Source organism: Strix uralensis, chromosome 5, assembly GCF_047716275.1.
Source record: "Strix uralensis isolate ZFMK-TIS-50842 chromosome 5, bStrUra1, whole genome shotgun sequence".
NCBI lineage: Eukaryota > Metazoa > Chordata > Aves > Strigiformes > Strigidae > Strix > Strix uralensis.
The window spans coordinates 25,022,012-25,044,020 of record NC_133976.1 but is presented as its reverse complement, the minus strand read 5'-3'; the positions used below and the strand labels follow the sequence as shown (position 1 = coordinate 25,044,020).

The 22,009-nt window shown below is 39.4% G+C and overlaps 1 protein-coding gene across 1 annotated transcript; it reads left to right on the top strand.

Annotated features, from left to right (window-relative positions):
- The first annotated feature begins 2,938 nt into the window (after nucleotides 1-2,938).
- SPAM1 (sperm adhesion molecule 1) lies at nucleotides 2,939-21,963 on the top strand. Its single transcript, XM_074869339.1, has 4 exons — nucleotides 2,939-2,953; nucleotides 15,179-16,369; nucleotides 18,794-18,883; nucleotides 20,665-21,963. Exons 2-4 carry the CDS (start codon nucleotides 15,401-15,403, stop codon nucleotides 21,364-21,366), a joined length of 1,761 nt encoding a protein of 586 aa, XP_074725440.1. The 5' UTR covers nucleotides 2,939-2,953; nucleotides 15,179-15,400; the 3' UTR covers nucleotides 21,367-21,963.
- Nucleotides 21,964-22,009: the final 46 nt, after the last annotated feature.

Sequence of the window (22,009 nt, the reverse complement as noted above, 5' to 3'; positions counted from 1 at the left end):
CTGACACACATGATTGAGGCTTAGAGGACAGCTGCTGAGAAACAGGCTACAGGTGCCTTAATGCCTTGCTCTGCTGAGAGACGGAGAAGTGCCAGGGAGGCGGGATTCATCTCAGTGGAATCAGAGCGGCAGGAGAGCAGGGGATGTGTGGAGAGAAGGGAAGGGAGATACCACACCCTCAACTCAGCCCTCTGCCTGCCTACACTCTAGCGGGTGCCCTTAGCCTTGCCACCGGTTCTGCCAAAATCACAGCGTTGACTTTTGCCATAATGGGATCAATTCTTCCATGCTTTATTCTTGGGAGAGCAGAATTCAATTTTTGCCTACACTGCTTAGGAGCTTTGGGCCACCTCTGCCTTTGCACGTTACACACCCTTATTTTTTTTATTTGTAGTGTTCAGTGATATAAACTGAGTGGTATTTGCATATCTTTAACAGCTTCTCTTCCCAGCTGGGAAGACATCTCCTCTCTTATTAACTGCCAGATGTGGCTTTTCTATTTTTTCATCTTCTCCTGTTGCCCCACAGCCAGCAGGAACATCTTCCGATTTGTGTTATATCAAAGTGAAATCCGGAGCCACCCAACAGCCATACTCTTAAGATTTGGAGGAGCACAGAAACATTTAGCACCAGGTTATTGGGTTGAATCCAGCTCATTCAGTAGCAACTGGAAATTGTTTCTGTCTGCTGATGGGCTGGCAGCTGTGGGGTGTGACACTGGTGGCTGTTCTCCAGTTGCTAATGGACAGATGTCCACATCCTAAAAACACAAAATTAACGCTTTTTCTGGCAGCCTCAGCAGGGGACACATTCAGCAGGCAGTGAGCCGCCTCTTAACACTGAGCAGTGCCCACAGAGATGCCTAAGAGTACTGGAGTGAATAATTTGCAGACCACCCCCCTGTTGGGGTTGTTCTGGGGATGGAAACCTTCTGTACCAGTGACTGCAAGTCTTGTTTTGAAAAAATAGTTTGATGATAGAAGCCAGAGGGGATGTTGCTAGACGTCTGAGACAAATTAGTAGGTTAATGAGGTGTGAAGAATGGTTTGGTCATAGTTCTCTGCACCTCTTCTTTTTCTTTTGTTTCCCATACCACTGCAGACTCATTTTCATATCTCCTGAGGCTCCTTGATTTCATTCTATTCCATGCCATCACTTCCACCAAGCACAGTAATGCTTCCTTCAAACATTGAGAATTATTTCACTTATTTAATACTGCAGCTAGCAAGAGCTGGCTTATTCTGGAAGGAAATTCCTATTTGACTAGGGAATTGAATGCTAGACCACAAACTGAGTGGTAAAGATGCCAGGTGGGATTCTGTCTCCAAGAGTCCTGTGGAGTGGATCCTGCACCATAAAGATGCAATGCTACAGGAGAGAAAACCGCTCTACAGGTGAAGTGGAAAAGCCTTGTCGTCTAACTTGGGCTGAAACAGCAATGGCCTTTGCTACCATAAGTCTCTCAACAGTAATTTGACCTACGTAGTCTCATTATTGTTCATCTGATTTTCCTGTTCTTCTGACACAGAGAGCTGGTTCCATATTTTCCATGAAGAAGGACAGTATTTTCTTTTACAAAAATAGCAGGTGGAAGAATTCAGTCCAGGCAAAACAAATTTTAGCATTAACATTTCAAATTCCAAAGCTTTATTTTCATTTTTTCTAGACTTTTACTAATCAATATTGTATTAAAATTCTTATGTAAAAAAAGAGTAACATACAGTAGTGTACTACTGAGGAATGATAATGCGAAAATACATTTTTTGAAAAATTCTATTCCATCTTCTTTATCATAGCAAACTGCATTAGAGTATTTTTTCTCATAATTTTAGAATAGTTTTATAAACTATTATTTTTAAAATCATTTTTTTCCTAATTTTTTATTCTAAATAATTTAAAATCATTGTTCTACAGCTGACCTTAAAAAATAGGATAATATTTTGACTATTTTGTCATTTTGGGGATTTATCACTATATACATTTAAGAAGGATAAGTCACGGAATACCAAAAACTTAGTAAAAATATTACACAAAGAAAACATGATGTATGACATTTGACAAAAACATTTCAATATTGAAATGAAAGTCTTGAAACTGAAATTGATTCCAAAGACAAAATTGTTTTTATGCTGAGGGAGAAAAGAAACAATTTTTAAATTGCCACTTTTCAAGTATAACAGAGTGTCCACAGCTCCAAACAGCTCTAACCTGTGGCACTGCCTGCCATCCCACTACTGTGGAAAGCCCTGAACCCAAAGTGCTGTGTGAGCATAATTAGAGCTAGGAGTTTAATGGCAGTTAGTGGAAGATTGTTTAATTATCTTTATGTGGGTGTTAACATACCCTACATCAGCATCCACTAGGGATGCTCCAACGGTCCTGCCCTAGTCTCTGTGAGAGCAGTCAGAGGGCCAAATGTGGTGCTTAGTTCAGTGGTCTCCATGCACAACAACCTCAGCATCTGCTTGCCAGTGGAGGATCTATCTCCTCCTGCGGCCTTGTTTCCTGCCCAGCGTGGATGCACCGCCTGGGGGTACTCTACGTTCCGGCAACACAGAACGCAGTTTTGCTTCCCCTTACCCCATTTCTGCACAGCCATGAAAATAACTTTTATCTCCATTGGTCAAACCACTGCTGCATCAAAAAGCAAAATTAAGTCAAACTATAAAATATTTCTTACTTAAGAAAAAAACTCTTTCAAAGCATTTGTTCAGTAGACTATAAAACATGGTGTAAGACCTCTGACAGGTAATGTGTTGTTATACTACTTACTGCAATCAGCTGTGACAGGAGACACCTTTCGTCAGCTACCCTATAATTATGCTAAAGTTTTAACCAAATGACAAATCCCAATTGGCCGGGCCGGAGCCCTGCCTTTCCAGACAAGGCTAATTATTTTGTCCACTCACCCGTTCATTCACTCCAGCAAGCCCTGACCTGTGGATTCATGTAGGTAAGTATTTACTGCTTATTTTTATGTTGCTTAAATTTTTACTATTTTGAAATTTAAATCTCAGAGAGGGAAGGTAAATTTTGGTAGGACTTTCCAGAAAGATTGTCAGGAATCATGAGGTGTAACAACCGCTGTTATGAACCATGTGTGATACTATCACTCTTCTCTCTCAGCATGGTTTTTTTTTTTCAAAGGCAAGTGATTCATTGAACTATTGCACACACAAAAGATTACTTATAAACTGCAAATACACAGCTGTCACAGGTATTGAGTAAAATCTGTGTCTCCATACTAATAAAATTGCTAAAACAATCTCACTTTAAATAAGACTTGTTTCAAGCTTTTTAGGTTAAGTTGTTAATCTAGGCAACTCTTCTAGGGAGGTGGGAATAGTCTGCATTTACAGGTAAGAGTAGGCTAATAGGGATTTTTGTTTCTTTAGGAGTCTATTGGAATAAACTTATACTTGGGGAAGTTTAATAACTTATTTGTACCTAGTGAATGCTTTTAGTCAGGATGAAAGAAAAGATACCTGATTGATTTCAACCTTTCAACTCAGGTAAACGATATGTTGCAGTGTAATAGTTATTTTTTATATGAAGCCACAGATGGGCAAGGCAATCCACAAAATATCTGAGGCAAGAGGTTTGAGTCAGAGTTGCTTATAAACAATCGAGTGCGTGCTGGGCAGTCACTGCACAAGTGTGGGTTGGCATGGGTCTCTACTGAATCCTCCAAGGAGGAGAAATCTGAGAGAGGGTGAGGGTGTGGGCAGTGAGAGCCAGGCCTGAATGGCACATGCTGTGTGAGTCCCAGCTCCCATGGCAGGTGGTCCAAACTCACTCTCTCAACACACTAGATGTTAAGGTCTCTTATCCTTAAAACTTGATGACTTCATTGTGTCTCTCAGCTTTGCTGTTTAGTCAAAATTTGTGAGGGTTTGCAGGTTATTTCAGTAAGAAGACATGTGATGAGGTCAGGTATCCTGGCTGTTTGTTCGCAAGGACTACACCAGCTTTGCCTCCCTAGCAGTGGCACGTCCAAACAAACAGAAATTGCTGTTTGCTCAGAGCTGCAAGCCTCTGCTTTCAGCTCTCTTACTGTAAATCCTTTTCCTTAGGCTTACTCAAAGGGTTATGCTAATATGCTTGCTCAGGAAGGTCCAACTGAGCTCCTTTCTTCTTTTCAGTTGAAACTGTTGATTCTTTGCATAACTGTTTCCCAAAACAGTGCTCGATAATGCTAATGTCTCCTTTATAAATCACCAGTGTTCTGCATAGCTTTGTATTCACCTTTGTTTTGAGACTTTGACATCTGCTTACCCATCTCTCTCACTTATCTCCAGGGATGGGTGGCAATTACACCGGCTCCTCGGTATTAGTAGGTTTATCAAAATAACAAAAGACTATGAGGATTGTGAAGAAACAGCAGGTGAAAAGGAACACGGCAGGAAAGAGAAATTATTCTTGAGGGAAGGTTCATTTCTTTACTGCAGTTTCATATTTTCCTCAGATTGTATTTATTTATATATAGTCATGTGGAAGAAAGGAATACGGAAAGAATTACAGTCCCAGGGGAGGAAGTTTAAAAGAGCATTCAGGTATAGCACAAGAGAACTTGAAACCACATACTGTGAAGACAGATGTTAATATATAATCTGGTACTGAGGTTAATAATACATATTTATTTCCAAGGATAATTCCCTTTGAGGACCCTCCCCCAACCTCCGCCTCCTGTTGCTCTAGCTATGAAGCATTGCTACTGAAAATCCAGGAATAATTTCATCCATGCATGTTGGGTTTACTCCTGGGGTATACCTGCTCCCCTACTTTTAAAAGGAATGCCACAATCATCTTTCTTGAAAGATCCCATTTTTTCAAAAAAAGAGGACATAATTTTGTGACTGAAATGTTTCATGTTCAGAACTGGTTGCTGTGTTAATTTTAACACTGCATTACTTCCAAGGATTAAGTAAAAGCCTGTTCTGTCTCTTCTGCAGATGTTCTCCGGAGCAATCTCACCTTTTCCAAAGGCACAGCTACTTTTGTACAGTGTAGATCACTTTTTCATATTTATCCCTAGACTAGGGTAATGATTTGCTGGGGGAAAAATGTATTTTTTAACACAGATGACAAATGCCACCTGCTTTGTCCAAAAATGTATTGCAGTTATTTCGGTGCTGCATGAAGGTTTAGAAAGAAAGAATATTGTATATTTTTATGTTGACTTCAAACTTCTGGTTTTCAAAATAATATTCCTATGGGAGATGATGATCATACTTGTTTATTAATAGCATATTTATAATCATTTTATGGGCTTCCTTTGATACTGTTTATACACTTGTAGGTATAACAATGTCTTGTTTGGAAGAGCTTAACTGAGGAGATCTAGTAAACTGCTTAGGAAGCCTGGTCTTGTACTGCAACTCCAAGTGTACAGTGATCTGCACTACAGTCCTTTGTAAAAACTGGTGTCCAAAAGAGTTTAAAATGATACTGGAATACAAGATATTGCTGCAAAAAAGCTGACATTGGGCATCTTAGGTGGAATTTCAAAGCATTACCTTGATGAAACTATTCAAAGATAATTTGGGGTGATTATTTAATCACTTGATGTCCCCAGTTGGGGTTTGGACTAAATGACCTTTAAAGGTCCCTCCCAACCCAAACCATTCTATGAAAATTTTATCTACAACTTTGTCAAGTAGTCAGAAGAAAGAACAGGTTGAATATACAGGCTGAACCAAAGAAAATCAGGGTTGTTTTTTGGGATTTTTTTAAGGCTTCTAATTAGAATTATTCAAGAGGGTTCAGTATAATACAGTGAAAAGTATTTAACTAAAAACAAACCAAAGAAAACAATTAGTTGCTTTTAAAAAATGGGCTGTGATTTGCCCAATATTCTACATTAGGGCAGTAGTAGTGCAGTACAGAAATGTGATCCACATATACTCCCGAATTGGTATGTGATTTAATTAGCTGTATATTAATTAATATTAGTGGTAGATATAGGATTATATTTTTCTAATATTATATTGACTAGTAATGCATATTTCTTGCTATAGAGAATGTTTGGACTTGTTTTGCCATAAAGCACTAGAGATTCAGCAGACAGTGAACATTCTGCAGAAAAATCTTAGCAAGATGGAATACTCTGCAAAGTGACGTGTGATGGGCTCTTTATCTTGTCCCTGATTCCTCTGCAATGGAAATTGTCATTACGGAATCTGAGTTCTGCCAAGCCTAATTATACACAATACAGCAAAGGAAATTTTCCAAATACTCTTGGAAATGTGTTCAGACAGTTTATTTGGTTAACTTGCTAAAAAACAAAATAGAACATCAATAAACAGGCTGTTAGGATATTAAGAATTTTTATAAAATTGAGAATTAGAACTTGCAAGAGAAAAAAATGAGAATGAAGATGATAGAGGTTTTCCTAACACTTGAAATTAGTCATGGAACATCGGAACATTGCAGTAGTCATCATAAGACTATAAAAAAATAATTGGGACATATTAGTAAAAACATATAGTGGACTCACATTTAAATAACTGAACAGTAGTTTGACTAAATCTTTTGTATACATCTTTTTAAGGGGGGCTGTCTACAACCTGGATGCTCAGTTCCTGACCATCATTGGCATATTTTGATTTCCTCCACAGGCAACCATCAGGAATGCTAGCACAGAAATTTGTTTGGAGTTTTTCTCAGGCTTCAGGTCCTCATGCACTCATTGCCCTGTACTCAGAAACAGAACTCAAGAATGGGAGTAAGCAATGATGAAAGAGATGGTTTGGCAGTTCTTGACGATAAGAACAGCCACAGCACTGGGGTGTTGTTTGACAAGCATTTCTTAAGTCAGACAGGCTGGCTAAACTAGCCAGTTTCGCTGGTTCATGTCCTTAGTCATAAAAAAGCCCTTCCTCTCTTTTCTTTTGGCTGAGGTATTTTTAACCTGAACAACTCATTATGTGGCCTCATAAACAGTTGCCCTAGCCCAATTGAGAAGATTATACTCAAGTAAGGGTGGAGTTTTAGAAACCCCTGCCAAAATAAGTGCTTGCCAAATTCTGACTTTACAGGCAAGTGCAGTTTAACACATTCATAACAACGAGGCTACATCCTACTACGCAAAGACCATCCTTCACACTTGATGTCTGGTCAGGTTAAACTTGCCATGAGCTGTGCAGCACAGATGGTCCATACTTCCAGAGGTGGACCTTCTTTCTGAGGAGCTTCCTATTCCTCACAAGTGTTAATGTTATCCTCACAACACCCATGTGTGTTTTGTTAATTGACTATCTTTGCCTTCTCTTTTAGAAATGCAAAAATGACCCAAGGGGGAATGCAATATAAGTACAAGCTTATTCTTCCCTTTCTTCTGTGGCTGTTTCATGACTCTGACACCAGTTTGTAATGAACAAACAGCCTCTAGCCCAGGACATTCCTCTCTAAAAAGAACAGGAGGGTTTAAATCCTCTCTAAATTGAAGTTCCAGCAGTGATGCTGTTCCCTTCATTCAGAAGAAGGACCCCTTCAGAACAGAATGGAAGAGAATGGGGCCATTTCTCACAACAGCACCACCCAAGGACAGGGCAGGGGGATGTCACACACATTAAGTATTTTCCACTGACTCATGAAAAATATAAACGTTGACCTCAGACAGCTCTCTCCTAGCAGTGCGGGCTGCTTTGATCCCATTCAGAGAAACTAAGTCTATGGACTGTATCAGTATTGCTGATACCTTTTTAAAAAAAAACCCCTTTGGATTCTGCTTCAGGTTCCAAGTTTAAATATGTTAACACTTAAACATATCCTTAGTCCGTTCCTCTGCTCCTTAGGAGTCTATTCTATTTCTCCTTAGAAATGAATCAGTGCTGATCTCTTCACAGAAGCTGGAGTTGAGTCTTTAGACATCTTTCACAACTTTGTATTTTCATAGCCTTCAGATATAGGAAGATACAAAGCAACTCGTTTCAAGAACTTATAAAGTTACACTGTCTAGTACCATATTTTGTCTGCAATGTTGGGAGTTATTTTTACACTAACGTAGCTAGTGTTTATATGAAAATGAAAGAATAGGGACTAAGTCCTCAATATTCTGGTCTCAACTGCGTATTTGACCATGTATCTTACACCACAGCTTTACAGGGATTTAAAGACTTGAATGTATAGGTTTAAAGAGTTAGATTCTTCTGCTGCTTCAAAAAAAGCAGTTCCACGTGCAAACTTCTGTATCCGTATTTTCCTCAGCACAGGGAAAAGACCAATCAATTTTCACATCAGTATTTTCTCTTATTATTTTATGTCATTAATTAATAGGCAGTAACACACACGCTGTTTGCAATGCAAGAAACAGTTAATAAACACTTGAAAACTATGTCATCTGTAATCTAAAATGGTAATTATATTGATGATCTCAGGCTTGGAAGTGTTTTAACCAGATACCGCAGCTCAGTAACACTCATCTTCTCCCTTAGAAATCATAAAGAGTACCCCTGCTTTCTCGGTGTACAAACTAAAACAGGGAAAGTGTGAGATTTTATGGACTTTTGCTTGAAATTTGAGAAGTGTGGTTAAGACTATTAACATAAGAATGTCAGATACTGGTTGTGCTTATTAGCTTAAGTTTATTTTTAATGTTAGCAGATCTGACTTGCCTAAGTGATGTCTAATTATTTCAAGGCTAAATATGGACTCTCATGTCTAATTTTCATAAAAAATCCCAAGCTGAATTCTTCTAACATTTAGTGGCACTTCCTGAATATAAGCCAAATGGCGTAATAGATGATTTTTGATGGGACACATCATCTGGCTGTGGTGCATAACATCTGTGTGAAGTTCAAGGGTACGTACAGTACTCCTCTCCCTTTTATTTTCTAACTGTCTTTGGCCAAGTGGAGCATTTTTTTTCAGGGTCACATGGCATGGCCCAGATCTGTGACCATGTAGCTACCAAAATACAGGAACATACTTGCATTTTCAAACATGTGTGTTTCTGTAGTCCAGTGTATGCTGTGAAAAAATGATGAAATAATTAAACTAAGAAGATCCTTATGATTTCCTCTAATATTTAACCTTTACAAATGCCAAATTTGGGAAAATCTAAAGCAGAAGCTATTTCCCTAGACTAAGGGCATTTAGAACCATCAGTATGTACTTCTAGTCAGGTAGTCCCAGAGCAATTAGTGTTAATATATTGTAAAGATATTGACTTTTTGACAAAGACAAGGGCAGCTTTATGACTCAGCTCACTTAGACTTACATTCAAGGAGACTGAAAAGAGTAACATTTATCAGAGCTGTCATCGTTAGGTTGGGCCAAAGGCGATCGTTTTAACTGGAAACTATCACATAAAATAATCTATTAACTTATACCCAGCAGAGTACATTACAGCAAAATTTGGAGAACCATTTCCCAACAATCAGTTAAATCAAACTTTGAAAGATTAGCCAATAATAAATGAGTTCAAGCTAAAACAGTAAATGTAGTATTCAAAACACTGCTTTCCTCTTTCCCTCTACATCAAATCAGCCTATTACTGAAATCCACTTATAAAAAAAGCTTACAGGAACAAAGAATAACATTTGTGTCCTGTAGTTTTCTGACTTTGATGGGGGCAAGAAATCTTTCATAACTAGAGCCAGAGGCACAGTAAAAGCTGAACTACTCCTACAGCTCGTTTCTGAGGTGATCTCACTTTGTTATTACAAAATCAATTACATAAAGGATCACTGTCCTGGCAAATGCTAGTGCATCTCAGCTCTTTATGTACAATAATTTTATTTAATTTTAATAAGCTGTATTTGCATAAGTGGAAAGTATTTTCCCCCAGCATTTCTGTATGGAATTCTTTTAGTTTGCCCTGGAAATCTCAGTCTGTACCATCTTAGGAAATGTCACTCTGGATAATGTAGGAGCCAGGAGGGGGAGATGGTCTGTTGGACTCATAGTTACAAACAAGGAGGGTGAAGGCTGGGGGCAGCGTTGGCTGCAGTGACTATGAGATGGTGGAGTTCAGGATCCTGAAAAGAGGGAATGAGGCAAATGGCAGGATCACAACCACTGACTTCAGCAGAGCACACACTGGCATCTTCAGGCATCAGCTTGAAAGAATCCCATGGAAGACAGCCCTGGAGAGAAGATGGATCCAGGAGCTGGTTGATTTTCAAGAATCACTTTTTTCAAGCTCAGAAATGGTCCATCTCCATATGCAGGAAATAAAAAAAAAAAGGCAGGAGGAGCTCCTGACAAAACCCAGACATAAAAAGGAAGCACATGAGGTGGAAGCAGGGATAAGTGAACTGGGAGGAATACAGAGACACTGTCTGAGGTGTAAGGATGGGGTTCAAAAAGCCAAAGCACACTTGGGGTTGAATCCGGCAAGAAATGTGAAGGGCAACATGAAGAGCTTCTACAGGTCTATTAGCAGCAGAAGATGAGGGAAAATGTGGGCCCAGTGCTGAATGAGGCAGGCAGGAGATCCAGTGCCAAAGGATATGGAAGAGGCAGAAGTACTCAATCGCTTTTCCACCTCAGTCTGTATTGGAAAGACCAGCTTTTTGGGATCCCAGGCTCCTAAGACCCATGGGAAAGACTGGAAGGAGGAAGACTTACCTTCAATGGAGAAGAATCAGTTTAGGGAGCATTTAAAGAAACTGGACATACAAAAGTCTATGGGGCACAATGTATGTGCTGAAGAAGCTGGCTGATGTCATTGTAAGGTCACTCTTGATAGTCTTTGAAAGATCATGGTGACTGGGGGAGGGTTCTGAGGATTAGAAGAAAGCAAAAGTCACTTCTGTCTTAAAAAAGGTAAAAAAAAGAAGATCCAAGGATCTATAGGCTGGTCAGCACAGCCACATCTCAATCCCTGGGACGCTGACAAAGCAAATAATTCTGGAAAACATTTCCAAACATTAAGGACAAGAATGTGATTGGAAGTAGTCCACATGGATTAACAAAGAGGAAATCATGCCTGCCCAATCTGACAGTTTTCTACAAAGGGATGACTGGCTTGGTGGACAATGGGAGAGCAGTGAATATTGTTGATCTTGATTTTAGTGAGGCTTTCAACATTGGCTCCCGTAACAGTGTCACTGATTAAGTACAAGCTAGATAAATGGACAGTGAAACTGAAAACTGGTTGAACTGCCAGGCTCAAAGGGTTGTGATCAGTGCCAGGAAGTCCAGCTGGAGGCCCATCAAAGTCCAGCTGGAAGCCTGTTTCTAGTGATGTACACTAAGGGTTCATACTGGGTCCAATACTATTTAACATCTTGATTGATTACCTGAACAATGGGACAGAGCGCTCCCTTGGCAAGTTTGCAAACAATGCAGACTTGGAAGGAGTGGCTGATATGCCAGAGGATGATAAGCCATTTAGAGGGGCCTCCACAGGCTGGAAAAACAGGCTGACAGGAACCTCATGAAGTTCAACAAAAGCAAATGCAAAGTCTCACACCTGGAAAGAAATAACCCCATGTACAGGCTTGTGAGCCAACTGGCTGGAAAGCAGTTGCAAAAAAGGCTCTAGAAGGTCATGGTGGACACCAAGTTGACTAGAGTGAGCAATGCGTCTTTGCAGCAATGAAAACCAACAGCCTCCTGGGTGGCATTAACAAGAGTGTCTGTCACCAACAGGTCAAGGAATGTGTTTATTCCCCTCTATTTAGCACTGGTGATGCCACACCTGGAGTGCTGTGTCCACCCCTGGGCTCCCCAGTTCAAGAAAGAAATGGACATACTGGAGCAAGTCCAGCAAATTGCCACAATGATAAGGGATTATAGCATTTGTCATATAAGGAGAGGCTGAGAGAACTGAGATTGTTTAGCTCAGAAGAGAGATGGCTTTTTCCTGCTGTCAACTCTAGGCAGTTGGGCAAGTGCATGAAGCCCTCTTTTCTACAAGTCCCATCAAGCAGATGCCATGCAAATGAGGTACTGCTCTTAGCGCATTTTAAATGAACAGAGCCATACCTTTTTTCCTGGTGATTGGATCTATGATCTAAGTCTAGCTTATGAAACTGCTTCTTGGCAGGGTTTCTTTAGTTATCACATTGGCAGCTGTGAAATGATGAAATATCTGTATGGATGTTTAGACTTCAGTCCATCTGGTGCTTCTATACTAAGAACTTGTTTGCCTCCTGTGATTGATAAGGTTTTTGTAAGATAAAAGTGAAATGGACAATTGAAGACTAGTTGAGGGAATCCAAATCAGAACTGTTAGAACTTCTGTCTACTGCTGCTTGTTCATCATCCCAAGAAAACCAAAGAGCTTGATCATGAAAGGGAATCCAACTTTTTTTTTTTTTTAAAAAAAATTAATATGAAAGCAATAAGCAGTCATCATATATACCTCTTGATTCCAGGGTCTCAGGTATCTGTGGTTTCACTTCTCCTTTCTGGCTGGCCTTTCTGACTGGTAGTTTAGCTTTGAAACCATTGGTTTCCATTTCTTCCAAAATGTTGATGAAAACTTGTCCATTGAAGAAAGAATTAAAAGCTTTCCTGTAAAGGAGAAAAAAAATAGTTAAACTAAAGAAAAAAGTGCAGAACTACATCTGAGCAGAGCTCAGCTATTCGTGAAAGGACACGGACAACTCTTTGCAGGTATGTGCATAGCACTGTGGACACTCAGTGTGGCGCAAAACCCATTTGCATTATGTTGAGGGAAAGAGGATGACAGGGCCAAAATCCTAGCTGAAAGTTTGTGCTGGTCTGTTGAAGAAAGGTGCTGATGACATTCCTGGTAGAGAACATAGAATGTGCTTTTAAGTCCCTTAACTTATAGTCAGAAACTGGGCCCTAGAGACTTGGTGGCAGTGCCACTGAGAAGACAGAGGTGCTGTCATGGCTGGTGGGAGGAAGCTGTTGCAGTTCTAGCTCTGCTGTACATTGCACCTCACCGCCTATTCTACATTTTACTTCCCTTCCTTACCTGTCTTTCATATACCTGCAGATGAGTTCTGAAGGGATGTCTGATATTGCATGGGTGTACTTTCTGCCCCTTCTACTTGCACTTCCTACTCCAGGAGCATAAGCTTCTGTTTTGAAAAAAAATTCCACCTGTACAGCCAAACCCTCTTTGAGGAGTCCTTGCTATTGGTGCTTGTTTGCCAGTCTTTCAGCTGTGCACGCTTGTGTCTTTAAGTAGTTGGTTTCACTCACATGTGCTGTCACCTCTAAGCAAAGAAAACTGAACTGGCTCTTGTTCCCTCCTCAGGTAGGTTGGGCACCCGGCAAAAAGAATGGCTAGCAGCTCTATGCTTCTCCACTGACACAATGACCAAGAGCTGGCAGCATGCCCAGGAAGGAAAAGAATAAAAGGGAAAATATCCCTACTGCCTGTTGGCATCAGAAATGATGGATGCAGAAGAAGCAAAGTGGGGTCTGCAAAATAGACTTGCTAATCTGGGAACCTAAATGTCTAGGTGCTGGCATTTCTTAAAGATCCCTGTAATGCAAAACCCCTCCTCTGGGCAACTCAAGTCCTAGAGATCTCCTCCTTCAGTACAACTTTTGCATTTGTCCTTTACTTCCTCCTAGTTTTCAGAAGAGGCAAATTACCCTCTGTCATGTTCAAGTGAAGAATCCCAGAATCACCTCTAGAGACTGTGATGTCTGTGACCAGGGGCAGGATCTAGTCCATTTGTTGACATAGGTTCCTTCATTGTTTTGATCCCCCTAAGGCCTAGATTTCAGTCACGCTGCTCTGTCTCCCCTCTTGCCCATGACAGTTCCTTTCACACATGGTTTTCTCCCACAGTCATAGCAAATCTGGAGTTTTCGGTAGATTCAAAAATGATGAAACTATGTGAACATACACAGGGAATCTCATTGTACTACTACTACAACAGTCTCTGCTGTGAATCTGGTTTGAGGCTCGATTTAGGAAGGTTAAAGTCTCCATCAACCTCTCATTATACTGTCAAACTTTTCTGGGTATGCAACAATTTGATGGATGGAAGTGTTTTGCCATTTTATTGAAACAAATTAAAAATATAATCATGCAGCCAGAAGGATGATGAAAAAAATGAAAATGGGTAATAACTGCAACCTGTTGTCTGTATGCACTGCTGGGAAAAAGAGATTTATGATTCTGTGCCCATACAGCTAATAAATTTTACACTAAGTAGTCATGGAAAAGACAGAGGGAGAGAGATAGTTCAAGGGGTAGGGACCAGAGATTTGCAGTTTCCAGTCCTAGCTGAATTCAGTAAATACAACCCAAAATCTCTGTGCTTAGAGATTTTACATTGCCAGACACCCTGTGGCCCACTTCATGGTGACTCCTGTATTTTCATGCACACTCTTATATACTCCTTAGATACCCTACAGCCTTATCATGAGGCCTCTATGAAAAGTGACAGATCCAGGTTTGAACCCTTTCAAAACCAGGAGGAAAGTGGATTCAGGTGAGTTACTGCACAGAGGAATGCTTTAGCTACTGTGCTACTATGTAAAAGCTGATGACCGCACCATGACTACCACCACTACCATGATGTTCTTGGAAAAAAAAGATGTGACTGCTCACTGAGGGTGTATGGACCACCTCAGCTTTCCTAAAGAATTACACACCTGGGGAGACTTAGACTTGGGGTCATTTAACCTGTCTCAAATGGCGTCCACCCACATACAGATAGCTATATACGAAGATGATATTCAGCTTCTGAGACTGTTTAAAAGAGCTCTGGACAGAAGATAGAGTGCCTATAATATTTCAGATATCTCACTGAGTTAAATGAGTATACATGGATTGTTTTCTTGTGTGTGTACAACAGTCTGGGTTCCAATTTTGTGTTATCTTGCATCTTCCCTTAAGTGCTCTACAAAATTAATGAATTAAGACCTAGAACTTTATTCTGAGATAGGTGAGAAATATTACATATAGATTTTTGTTGATTAAGAGAAAACATTGTGAGACTGCTCATGTTTACAGACATCAGTCACTGGCACCCAGACTACTACAGGGCATACTCATTCTGATCCGTGAGTCACTGGATACCGTTCTGCTATCAGTTTTTTATTTGTCTTATATATATATACAATTTTATATACAGTTTATTTCCTTTATGATTGTACATTGTGGTTTTCCTTCAAAGGAGAATTTTATTCGAAGATTACAATATATTCAAAATCACAAATGGTATTTGTTTCATGGTTAGAAATGAAATATTTATCATCTCTTACTTTATCTACTTTGCCTCTTTTTCTGTATTAGGTCTCAGAAGTTGTTGAAAGGTTTCCTGCAGCCTGAAATGAGAGAGAACCCCGTATAAAGGACATCCCTATTTTAGACCTAAGGAATATTGCTTAATAGGTATTAATCTGAAGAAATATATTGTATAGTAAAGCTTTTGACAGACTACCAACCTTCTGGACACCCAGAGATTATTCAATTTTTGTCTGATCAGAAGCACCTAATGTCACTGCACATGCTACAATGAAAACTCTAAGACAAATACGAAGTTTTGGTATGTGTATTACCTGTACATATCCTATAGCATCCAGTATGGTGTTCGCCACTCTTCTAGTTTCTTGCTGCTCATCTCTGAACATAAGAGCTCGTCCACTTGTTTCTAATTCACCTTTCCTTTCTATCTGGAATGCTCCTACAGAACTTTGTACTGAAAGGACTGGAGTGCAGCTGGACATGAAATTTTTTTCTCTCATTGGAAGCACACTGAAGACATCCATTGGGCAAAACATCACTCTTTTCTATCCAGACAGGCTTGGCTACTATCCTTACAAAAATGAAGTCACAGGAGAGGCATTCAATGGAGGACTCCCTCAACTTTCACTGCTGGAGAATCATTTAAAAAAAGCCAAAGAGGACATCCAGTTCTATATTCCTTCAGATGAACAGTTTGGATTAGCTGTCATTGACTGGGAAAACTGGAGACCTGTGTGGATAAGGAACTGGGGATCAAAAGACATTTATAGACAGGAATCCATTGAACTGGTTCAGCAGAGAGACCTGAGTCTATCAGAAGCTGAAGCCAGGACTATAGCTAAAATGGAATTTGAAGCTGCAGCAAAATCAATTATGTTGGAATCTTTAAAGCTGGGCATAGAAATGAAGCCAAATCGTCTGTGGGGATATTACCTTTATCCAGACTGTTATAACTATGATTACAAACAAAACCCACATAATTATACAGGAACCTGTTTAGCTATTGAAATAGAAAGAAATAATGAGCTTAATTGGTTGTGGGAGAAAAGCACAGCACTTTATCCATCTGTCTATCTAGAGACAGCCTTAAGATCTTCCAGAAATGCCCAGCTCTTTGTTCGCAACAGAGTTCAAGAAGCCATTAGAATTTCATATGTCTCTAACTCTACTCATCCCCTTCCAGTTTTTGTATATACACGTCCAGTATTCACAGATGTCTATGAGGAGTATCTCTCCCAGGTGAGTGGAGCTAGACCTTAAATATTTCACATTTAAGTGGAAAGAGATTACCAGGTGACACTTATTTAGCAAATATGCTAACTTGTATCAGAAAAAAAGTGTGTAGATTTTGTCTAAAATATTAAATTAATCCACCAAAGAAATTTCACCAAACAGAACACATTGTCAAACCTTCCTCATGATATTTATCAAATAGTGTTTTATTCTCTGAGTAGTCCTCACATGTAGCAAAATATCGCAAAACTAGAAAGCATATTTAGTACATCAGGTCAGAAGAAAGAAGTATGAGTAACTTCTTCCAAAGAGATTTAGTAAAACTAGGCTGGCTTAATGTCTGCTTTTTAGGTTATAAGGAAAAACAATAAAAGGAAGTCTTTCTTTTCCTTAAAAAAAGGGTTTAAGAGTTAGTGAGAAAATTCTGTCCTTAGTTGTACTCAAGTAGCTTTCTAAATGGTATTTCAGCATCTCATGGGGTAGTCAAGGCTAGGCTCTAATTAAGGTCGAATCACAGAATCACAGAATCATTCAGGCTGGAAAAGACCCTTGGGATCATCAAGTCCAACCATCAGCCCTACTCTACAAAGTTCTCCCCTACACCATATTCCCAAACATCTCATCTAAACGACCCTTAAACACATCCAGGGATGGTGACTTCACCACCTCCCTGGGCAGCCTATTCCACTGTCTGACCACTCTTTCTGTGAAAATTTTTTTCATAATGTTCAGTATAAACCTCTTCTGTTGCAGTTTAAAGCCATTCCCTCTTGTTCTATCGCTAATTACCTGTGAGAAGAGACCAGCACCAACCTCCCTACAATGTCCTTTCAGGCAGAGAGTGATAAGGTCTCCCCTTAGCCCTCTCTTCCTCAAACTGAACAGTCCCAGCTCCCTCAATCTCTCCTCATAGGATCTGTTCTCCAGGCCCTTCACCAGCTTCGTTGCCCTCCTCTGCACTCGCTCCAGCACCTCGATATCTCTCTCGTATTGAGGTGCCCAAAACTGGACACAATACTCCAGGTGTGGCCTCACCAGTGCAGAGTACAGGGGGACTATCACCTCCCTACTTCTGCTGGTCACACTAGTTCTAATACAAGCCAGGATGCCGTTGGCTTTCTTGGCCATCCGGGCACACTGCTGGCTCATGTTCAGCTGCTTGTCAGTTAGAACCCCCAGATCCTTCTCTTCCAGACAGCTCTCCAGCCACACCTCCCCAAGCCTGTGGTGATGCATGGGGTTGTTGTGGCCCAAGCGCAGGACCTGTCACTTGGCCTTGTTGAAGCTCATCCCGTTAACGTTGGCCCACCGATCCAATCTATCCAAGTCTCTCTGTAGAGCCTCCCTATCTTCATGCAGATCGACACTCCCGCTTAACTTGGTGTCATCTGCGAACTTACTGATAATACACTCTATGTCCTTATCAAGATCATCAGTAAAGATGATCATCTTATTGCAGTTCTGGATACACTTTTCCCTTCACAGTTTTATATACACCCACCCTATCAGAGATACCACCAATCTCGGGAATCTTTTCCTGGTCATCTAGGACATGAGGAAGAGGAAGTTACAGGTTGTGGTCCTGGTGACTGCATTGTGCCTGGTGTCTTCTCACATTCTGGATAGAGCACCACCAGGCATTGCTCTCAGCTCCGTGGATACCTTCAAGGAGCAAAGGGTGCTGTCAAGGTCCCTGTTGGGTTTCTAGGTAATAATTTAAATTCTGTAATCCTTACATTCTTCCTTTTCATGTGTTGTGCCCTGCAGTAAATTGTTTTTCCCTTGTTCTTTTTCTACCCATTGTTCTCTCACATTCCAGATGGGCATTAAGATTTTGTTAGGGCTGGGCTAATAGCTGACCCTAAAAGGAGAACTGAACAGAAACAAATTTCCCAAATCAATCTCTGTAAAAGGTCAGAGCCATTCTCTGGAGAAAAGAGATTCCTGTTGGTGAAAGCTCTTTCTCTTGGTACTTTTCTGCTTTAGCGCTTTCTGGTAACTGTAATTAAATTAAAAAAAAAAATAAAATAGCTGTGCTTTCCAGCCTCTGCTTCTCTGCTTCAGGCAGCGTTACTGAAGCTGGTTACTACCAACTCTGAGCAACCAGGAGGCAATGCAGCAAATAAAAACTTAAAATGGTTGGAGGACTGTATGTCATATGCCTAACCACTGGCTCAGTTTTACAGCCTTGTTTTTCTAACCAGATGACATATAAATTGCATATAGTTGGCAACATTTTCTGGCATCACCTGTGCAACCCAATCCCAGAATAAAAGTGTAATTGAAACCAGAATGTTTGCAATGTGTATAATTGCTTGCTGTCTTCAAAGCAGGTTTTTTGGATATGTAATTTACTATATGCATTATACCTTTTGCCCTTATGTTATAGCTTACTTACATTAGTATGATTCTTTGCCCATTTCCCCTCAGGATGATCTGGTAAATACCATTGGGGAATCTGCTGCACTGGGTGCTTCTGGAATTGTGATCTGGGGTGATATGAATTTAACGCAAAATAAGGTATGCCAGATTAATTATTACATGACATTTTTAAAGAGCAATAAAATGAAAAGGATATAAAGCATTCTGATTACTTATTTGAGGCTTATGAAGATTGTAATTGACTACACAGAATAAGAGTTCAATCTTTCAAAGTATCAGTGTTGGCTCTGAGTAACTGGACAAGCTACCATGATAACTGTAGGCAAGTTAGCACTTGTTTAGTTAATTTAAGGAAAGAATTCCTATACCTTCATTACATTCCAGTCATGAGCTACAGAAAAAATTACTTGTGCTTGTCCAGAACAATTTTTAAAAGACCTTTCTGCTTTTTAAAGTGGGGCACTTAGCAATAATATTTAAAGCACTAGGAGGAGTCAGTCTGAAATTTCAGCTCTAGCGTGTTCTGTGTGTTGTAAGTAGTAATTTGATTGATTTCATTTTAAGAAAGATCTGAGTCAGAAGAGGAAAAAAAATCCAATTTGTTTTAGGAAGGTCAAATACATAGTTTGAGAAACATTGTTACAAGGATGTTCAAATAAATCTTTCAAACTAGCTCATTCATACCCAGGCAAACTAGATCTAATAAACTACTGTATGGGAAGACCTTTCTGAAGTCTTCTAAGAGCAAAGAACTGAAACTCTTCAGCACTGCTGGGCCTGCTTTCACAGAAAGCATGGCCAAATAAACCTTCACAGCTCTGTAAGGGTCAAATTCCCAAAAGCATCCCACTTTTTGTATGTGCCTGCCTTTGAGAAAGGATATCAATTGCACATGAAGCTTTTTTGCTCATTACCCCAATACCAGAACATAGATGAGCAAAAACTTTTATTGCTTGAATTTTGAGATTTGTGTGAGCAAATAAAAGTTTCCACAGCCCAGTCAGACTATGTGCATTAATTGCACCTTTTGTTTTTTACAGCTATCACAGTCAGTAGCCTTTCAGCAATGAAATATTACTGTGAGCCTCACTTCTGTGAGAATTGCATCAACCAAAATTTCTAGGTGGGTTTTTATATATACCTAAAAGAAAAACATATACCTCAGATTCACCAAAGTGATCTCCACGGGTGTAAATATTAGCTGTATCTACACACGGTATTAGGCAAATGCCCTAAGGAGACATAGCATCAGAAGCAAAGAAAGAGTTCCCAAAGCCTCTGGTTAATAAACTGCGCCAAGCACACACACAACATATGCCAAATTCATGATCAATTAGAATGGTCAATTCTCTTAGTATATTTTCAATTTGATCATCCTCCCAAAATGGTTTCCATTCAAAAATGCTGTGAAAGTTCCCTATGCCTGCAGCCTAGCTATTTAGGTCAGGGGAAAATTGAAGTCTCACACAGATGATTTGATAGAAAAATTCTTTGTTCAGGCTGAAGAAGTGAGCTTTTTTTCCAAGATCCCTTCAAAACATTCAAGACAAAAAGGAACTTCAATCCTTCATGCAACTTGTTTAGATGCATCTGATTCGAAATGAAATATACAGATAAAATGAAAGCTGAAAGTTGTCTGCTTTCTGATATAAGTGCTTTTCATAACATCTCCAGCAACTACCCAACATAAATTTTCTGTGATCCTTGAACTACATAGCAACTTCTCAGGTAAACTTGCTTCCAACAACCAGTTATAATTATTATCAAAACCATAGGAGAAACATTCATAGATACCCACTACGGTACTGTTATTACAATGACAGCATTTTAAAATTAAAAAAAACCCAAAACCTAAATTAAAATTAAAATTAATTACTAATTAAAAACTAAATTATGCAGGTATGATGTTCTTTTCGCAGAACACCTGTAGAGCTCTGGACAACTATCTTCGGAAGACTTTGACCCCATACCTCATCAATGTCACGATGGCAGCCAGAATCTGTAGCCAAGTGTTATGCCAAGACTCTGGTGCTTGCGCACGGAAAAAATGGAATTCCAGTGACTATCTTCACCTGAATCCTGAGAATATTGTCATTCAAATGACAAAGGATGGAAAATACACTCTACAAGGGCAACCAGCATTTCAGGATCTGCAAACTTTCATAGAAAAATTTGATTGCCACTGTTATGAAGGGCACAGTTGTGAACCTAGAGCTGATATAAATGACATCCATTACCTCCATGTTTGCATTTCAGAAGATATTTGCATTCAGATATCCTCAAATTCACTTTCTAATATAGAAGCCTCTGAAGAAAAGATCCTGTCTAACAGAACTGTATTTTCATTTACCTCTCAGAGTAAGGTGACACCTACACATACTGAAATAGAAGATTTCCCATCTACCTTTGGAAATAATAAACTTAACATAACAACTGCAGAATATAACACTGACACAGCTGCCACTAGATATGATTTAGAAGCAAATGATACTCGTACTTTCAGTTGTTCTTCATCCTATACAGTAAGGATGTTTAATCTGTTTTGTTTAATTCTAATTTTGAGAACCTTAATACAAGTGACCCATGAAAGTGAGAATATTCTTCTCCCTGGCTTTGTCTGAAATTCTAAAGATTTTATTTACAAAGAAAAATCATTCCTGAAAGGCATGTGGCCTTATCTGTATCAGGTAACCTTTTCTATTCCATAGGTGACACTTCAGCTTGAACGTATTTCTTCAGTTTAGTTCTGTAAACTATTTGTGCCAAAGATATAGTGGTCTGTATATACTGGTTATATCATACAAAAGGATAGTCCAGAATAAGAAACTTTTTTTTACAGTTTACATTTTTAACAGTTATATCTGGGGAAAAAAAAATGTTGATAATACCATTTTGTATTCTTCAAGTTAAGCCAGTTAAATACATCTCAACCTGGATTTCATCGAGTCTCAGCACTCAACAGGTTTGATGCTCTATGCAGAAATTAATTTAATTCCATATGAAAATTAGCTCTTAAAAATATTTGGCTTAACTTTTGATCTGTGGGACTTCACAGCATAACATTTATCTGATTGATGTAATGTTTCTCTATTTCCACAAAATCTTCAGGGACACTGTGGTTTTTCTTTTAATTAAATATATTCACAACTCTTCAGAAGGTTCTAACTTTAATGTAAATGTTGACTTCAAATATTACAGCTTCATTATTTAAAATTTGAGCTGCAGTGATTTATCCTTCTTTCCTACTTCTCCCAAGCCCTCCCC

Excerpts from the sequence above, each read along its gene's own strand:
- SPAM1 (XM_074869339.1), top strand. The coding sequence starts at position 15,401 with ATGAAAACTCTAAGACAAATACGAAGTTTTGGTATGTGTATTACCTGT. Across the intron at positions 16,370-18,793 it reads ATGAGGAGTATCTCTCCCAG|GATGATCTGGTAAATACCAT; the intron begins GTGAGTGGAGCT and ends ATTTCCCCTCAG. Across the intron at positions 18,884-20,664 it reads TGAATTTAACGCAAAATAAG|AACACCTGTAGAGCTCTGGA; the intron begins GTATGCCAGATT and ends TTCTTTTCGCAG.